This window comes from Scomber japonicus, chromosome 6 (genome assembly GCF_027409825.1).
Source record: "Scomber japonicus isolate fScoJap1 chromosome 6, fScoJap1.pri, whole genome shotgun sequence".
Lineage (NCBI taxonomy): Eukaryota > Metazoa > Chordata > Actinopteri > Scombriformes > Scombridae > Scomber > Scomber japonicus.
The window spans coordinates 10,499,723-10,506,179 of NC_070583.1; the positions used below are offsets into that span (position 1 = coordinate 10,499,723).

A 6,457-nucleotide genomic window follows, 5' to 3' on the forward strand; every position below is an offset into this window, starting at 1 on the left:
GGTCCTGGCATTGTTCATGCTTACTCACTTTCACACTGTCGTGACTTTCTGGGACTCCCGAAATAAACAGAGCTACCATCAATGTTTTTTAGTAACACCTGTGCTTTTCCTACTATGACAACTCAAAATGTCCACTGTGGAAAAAAGCCTGTTGTATTTGAATGGCAGCTGATGTGTTTGCATGACAAGAGGCATGTGAGAAAATATATTTTTGTGATATGGATGCACTCACCCTTTAATCCCCGCCCCCCCAAACTAATTGCCTTGATTTAAAATAAACATGATGTTATCTCCTCTCCAAGCAGGTAGATGTGCATGTGTGTGTATGGTGCTCTGTTGGGCCAGTATGCAGTGTGTGTGTCTGAGAAGATGGGCGTCAGGCTCTGCTGTGGTATTCCTCCACACTCTGGCCTTGTCCTGGACAGGTAAGCTGCACAATGACAGTTACTTATAATACACAACTTGTATGTTGTTGTTCTGATCCTGTTTTAGTTAAAGTTGTTACTCTACAAAATATATGCTAAATATTTTATTTTTATTTTAGGGGAAATACAGAATGACCGACTCAATGTTTTTTATTCAGTTACATACAGTAGCAGTCAAAAGTTTGTACACATCAAACGTTTCCCTATTACATTAACACTAATACTGCATTCACAGGTGCAATTGAGTCCGCCCCCAAAATTGACGGACGGCACCAGGCAGCTGTGACACTGCAGGAGAACATGACACACAGGTTCAACTGCCATTCAGATGGCTGGGATCCTCACGCCCCGCCTTTGCTGACCTGGTACCTGAACGGGGAGCAGCAGAACGAACCATCACCGAACCGTGGCCGCCTGGTGATGACCTCGCAAGAAGACTCTGAGATGATGAGACATAGGGACAATCACAACAGTACCTTCTCCCTGAGGGCCAAAAAGTGGGACAGGGAGCTGGTGTGTGTCGCGTCAAACCCCAGGTCAGGAGAGAGCTACAATGCCACGGTCACACTCAACGTCCAGTGTGAGTGTGGATGAAATGTTTCAGGAGTTTTTTTTTGTAACAATTTCTGGATTTATCACAGCATGTGAAGTCAGAGGTGTGGGGATTTAAATGAACCCTGCCATCTCCTGTTGATACAGTGAATAAAGTGCTCAGTGGTTCCTCTCCTCTTTCTCCTAGTCCTGCCAGAGATCCTCAGGGTCAAAGCCCACTACAGTGAAACCTCAGACCCTGGCCTCTCCCTGGTCCTCTTCGCCTTGGTCCGGTCCAACCCCCCTGCAACCATCACCTTCGTGGACCAGTCCGGCCAGCTGGTGGCCAACACCTCTGACTTTTTCATCCTGGACTCCCGCAGCTACCCCTGGCTGACCAATCACACACTGAGGGTCGCACTCAGCAGCCTATCAGGGAATATCTCAATGAACGCCAGCAACAGTGTAGGGGCGGTGCAGAGCAACCTCACACTGACAGGTCAATGGTTATAAAAAATGATTTCAAATCAATCATCTAGACAGGTTCAGGCACTGTATCAACTCTATTTCCCTCTCTCCTCCAGAGTTCCTGCAGTCTCGTGTGGAGGTGCCGATGCTGGGAATAGTGACTGGAGGAGCTATGGCCTTCATGGCCCTCCTCATCCTCAGTCTGATAGTTCTCTGTCTCATGCAAAAAAACAAGAGCAAGATCTTTGGTGAGGCCAGAGTGTGTTTGTGTGTGTGGCAAGTCCGTGTTGAAGCACTTCTCCTGCAGTATAATATAAGTCCTTGTATTGTGTTACAGATGAGCCAGTGGAGATTCTGATGACCAAGAAAAGGTAAATGAAGTAATCAGACCACCTTAACCTTGTGTTAACTTTCTGTTGCCATCTCTTATGTTTTGACCCCTATCTTAAATCAGTCATAAAATACCCTAAAAACAATTATTTATCCTCAAATTTGTTTCTTACCCATTGTTTACCTTGTTAGGCTTCCTTATCCATGAAAAGATTGGTTTTAATATTTTTTAGTGAGCCCCTTGGCCTTTCTCTTGACAGCATACCCCTCGTTTTCAGTATAAAAAATAGTTAAATTAACCTCAAGAGAATTATATGAATAAATAAAAGGTTGTTATGTTACCTGACTATTACAGAGGGGTATTAGAACACATCTCTTAAATGTTCAAAAAAGAAAAAAAATCTTTTAAAATTTGATTAACTATAGTAACATTTATGGTGTTCGTATACATTAACTTAAAAAAAAAAGCAAAAACAAGTCTTTTTTTTTCAAAAATAGAACTTAAATACAAATACAAAATGAAAAGCAGAACTAGCAATAATACAAAATGTAGATTTACAAGGTCAAACACAACAACCAATCAAGCAAATCAAACCGACAGAAATCAAGTACTAGTACCATAAAAACTCTGTGTGCAAGACCATGCATGTGTGTTTATGTATTTTTAGATGTGTGGCAAAAACAGACATTTTAAGTGTGTTCTTTGCAGAGATACTTTTTGCAGGTGAAGCACAATGTGTTTGTTTTTCTGTCCTTATTGCTAGGGCAGACCTGACACCTCTGTCTTTTAGAATCAGGTGGTCTCACTGGGGTTGTGGCTGTGGCTGTTGTGGTTGATGTTGAGGCAGGGCTGGCTGAGGAGGATGCTGGTGCTGATGCTCTTCATGTTGCTGTGGGCGTGGACGGAGTGCTTGGTGAGCTCTGCTGCTGTCTGACCAAGGCTGCAGCGGCTGGGTCTCCTGGCACCCGTTCCCCTTGCTCCATGTGCCCTTGTTTTTTTTTTGGTTGAGTTCCACCCTTGGTGAATGTGGGTCCACAACACAAATGCATTGTATGCAGACACATCGAGGATGTTGTAAAACACAACCATTGGCCATCTCCTGCTCATTTGCTGGCAAGTGTAGGTGGCAGTCACCAACTCTAAACTGAATTGGCCCTACATACCTGGACATGCCTGTCTTTGTTTGTTTGGTCAAACAGGCAAAGAGAGAAGCCCCTAACTGAAGCTCAAGTGGTTGGAGGAGGAGCTGGCTGAGGGCTGTTGGCTGATAGTGTGTTTATGATTTCAGTTTTGGCACTTATTGTTGTTTTATAATCTTATATTATAACTGGGTCGAAACTGACCCTAGCAACACAAAGGTCATAATTTTCACCAGAGCATTTTATCATTTAGTAAAACTGAGTTTAAATAGAAGTTCCTTAAAAAGTCAAAAAGTCTTGATGCAATTAACACATTTATGTACTGTAGTACTATTATGCATTTAAAACATACAAATGGGTCGGTGCTGACCCTAACACTAGAGGGAGGTTAACAGTATCAGAATTGAAGTAAAACAGCCAGTCACATAGCGCTGGATAATATATAGATATTTAATGATAGCCAGAAAGAAAGAATCTCTGAGGTGGTGATACTTTACCCCTGAGGTAGGGTAAGGTTTCCATTGCATTGTAAGTCAACTGTTATTTTTTTGACACCAGATATGTGGTCTACTTTTTAAGAGATGAAACAAGTGGAGGTCTGATCCTGTTGGGCAACATTTAAATGAGTTAATATTGACTTAAGAAAGAAATACATTGATTTTGTTTAAAATCCTTACTTCTTCTCATTCTCTAAGGGACTGTGACAAATATGTTTGTCCAGCTTCATATAATCTGCACTTGAGGCCAATTTAAAAGAGTACTCAACATTTTTTTTGCATTGCACTTTGCAGGTTGCAAAATGTGAAGTGCACCTCACTGCTTTTTTTGTTGAAACCTACAATTTAAAAAAAGAGCAGCTTGGTGCATCTTTTTTCTTAATGTTGCTAGGCAACCACCGACTCACCTGTCTTTAGCCAAACCCTTATTTTGCTCACTTCAGGCCTTCTGTCCTCTGTTCAGATCAGGGTAACTATGGTTGGTTAAGTCATATAGCTCCTGGTTTATCACATAAGGCGGTTCCCCTTTAAATTGTCACATAACCAGTGGACGAATCATCACTTCACACACATTGTGAACACTGGAAACAAGCAGAATGTGTCCTGCAGACTGAAGACACTAACATGCAAAATTTAATGAGGGCTTACATTACACATAATCATATTAAGCTTTCTGTTATAGACAATAAAAATAGTTGAGCTGAGCTGAGTTCCTACTGCTTGCTACCTGTCATTGACACCACTCAGACACTGTATCATGACACAGCTGATATAATAATTTCCATCTCAGCAGCAGCATTAGTGAAGTGGAAGAGAAACACTAATGAAAGCAGTTTTGTTGTCTTATAAATACTTAATGTCTCCCCAAGAGAGCAATAACTGGTCTAATCTAAGTTAGATATCTCTCCATATGATCTCCACAGTGACTCTGCCAATCTGAAGACAGAGAAAGCTGATAAGGCCTACATCCCCAGAGAGAACATGTCTCTGCCTTCTAACATGCAGCTCCACGACCTCAGCACTCTGAGAAAAGGTAAGAGTTTGAGGAGCTGTAGGCGGGGGACAGACATGGGCCTGTGGTACAATTCCCGAAATACTAATAGATAATTGTGTATTAGTATGTAAAGATATATCAATATGTATTTACCAAATATGATCAGATTTCAAGCTTGGAATATAATGTGTGAGCTAATTACTAGACTGTCAGTCAGTCAGTCAGTCAGTCAGTCAGTCCTTGTGTTCAGTGTAAAGTTTGTGAAAATGAAACCTCTCTCAACAGATTGCTGAAAAAAAATGCCTTCAACAAGATCAGTGAAGGTTAATGTTATGAGCATTGAGATAATTGAATCCATAATTTCTACAGGACCTGAATGCACCATAAATTTACTAATTTGTGAACTTTATTAATGAGAAATGTTAGACCTTGACAATACAATCCCAACAATCCACTTACTAACATTTTTTTAAAACTTTAAACTATATCACATTGTCTTCATCAGGAGATAGTTTGCCCAGTTGTCGTGGAAACGGATCTGTTGGCATGCAAGTTCAGTAGCTGTTAAGATTTCATCCGTTGAACCTTTTTAGGTCTTCTTGTGCTCTCCATTCCACCTATTATGTGCTCTTAAGAAAAATAGTGGGAGCCCTAGAACTCTCCTATTTACAGTCTTACTGGAGTCAAAGTACAAACAGTGGAATGGACAGGTCGATGAAAAAATACAAGTAAACAGCTTATTGTGATACACATTCATGTTATTGGTTAACTGTTAACATGTTATAGGATAACTGCTTCTTAGACTGCTGTTCTATCATTACTATTTTTTATAAATTGTTGTTCTTATAGAATAATGATAAATTAAGTTAAAAAGTATTAAAAAATGACACTGAAGAACAGGTTATTTACACATTCAGATGTATAATAAGTCCCATCATTTCCTAACAATTTCCTTGAAAGTAACTGAGCTACAATCCATAAAAAAGTTCCTAGAAAGAACTTTGACATTTTATTCTACCTACATGGACAATTGGTGCACTTACAATTGAAACAGTTCTATTTAATTCTTGGCTTACTCCAAAGAGTGTTTTAGTAAAGTTAGTTGGACTTACAAAAAATGTAATTTAAGCATATCTTAACTTTGTCTTTGTCTGAAGGTTCACCTGCAGGAACCTATCAGATTATAACAGTACTGTAAAATAAAGCTTTATAATAGCTTACTAAGGTTAAGCATGCTTTCATTTATTTCCCTGTACAGTAAAACACATTTTGGATACCCACAATTAGCTGAATCACACTTTGGGTTTCATTGGGTTAACATGCAGACAAGAGAGTGTTATCGAACTTCTTCGCAGAAAGAAAAAATAAGTTTATTTCCCAAAAAGCTATCCCTTCAAACTTACTCCCTCCATTCTCCCTGTATCACTTGTCGTAGCGCGAGAGGCCGCCCAACAGAACAGTGTGGGAGAGAAGAAAGAGGAGGAAGAAGATCTGTCTTTAGCCTACGCCGCCAGAGGTCAGGAGAAAACACTCTGATACTGTTGCATTTTTCATTATTTATACTCAACACTGTGTAGTGATTCATCAGGTTTTTATTTTTCTCTCCTGTCCCCCTCCCCCTCCCTCCTCACCCCATCCCATGATTCCCAGGTTTTGCCAGATATCCAATGGTGGGCTACATCTATAAGGTGAACAGCACAAGCAGTGAGGAGATCTGGCTCTGATTGACCTCAAAGCAACACACACAACACACACATACTGTACATGCATGCATAACTACTTCCAACGGTGCAGCTGAGCAACAACAAACCCATACCAACTGCCAGTCAGTCATTCAAACAGTCGCCTTCAAGCTGGACCACGATGTCCAGGAGATGTGTTTCTGGACCATGTGCAGTATCAATACGCCAAACATGAAGATGACTTTAACGTCCACAAAAACCAACCTGTCTGTGTTTTCGTCTTTCTGAATCCAGTGCTCGGGTATTTACACTGATGTTGTGTTGTGTCAACAATGCAAACTATGACGCCTACATTTAAAATGCTCATGATTTCCTCCTGTAATCATATGC

General features: G+C 40.5%; 1 protein-coding gene across 1 annotated transcript; it reads left to right on the forward strand.

Annotated features, from left to right (window-relative positions):
* Positions 1–346: 346 nt before the first annotated feature.
* On the forward strand, positions 347–6,109 carry LOC128360865 (transmembrane protein 25). The gene is made up of 8 exons (XM_053321404.1): positions 347–425; positions 661–1,005; positions 1,165–1,455; positions 1,541–1,672; positions 1,762–1,795; positions 4,315–4,424; positions 5,821–5,901; positions 6,036–6,109. The coding sequence occupies exons 1-8, from the start codon at positions 347–349 to the stop codon at positions 6,107–6,109; spliced, it is 1,146 nt and encodes a 381-aa protein (XP_053177379.1).
* Positions 6,110–6,457: the final 348 nt, after the last annotated feature.

Excerpts from the sequence above, each read along its gene's own strand:
- LOC128360865 (XM_053321404.1), top strand. The coding sequence starts at position 347 with ATGCAGTGTGTGTGTCTGAGAAGATGGGCGTCAGGCTCTGCTGTGGTA. Across the intron at positions 1,456-1,540 it reads GAGCAACCTCACACTGACAG|AGTTCCTGCAGTCTCGTGTG; the intron begins GTCAATGGTTAT and ends TCTCTCCTCCAG. Across the intron at positions 4,425-5,820 it reads CCTCAGCACTCTGAGAAAAG|CGCGAGAGGCCGCCCAACAG; the intron begins GTAAGAGTTTGA and ends CACTTGTCGTAG.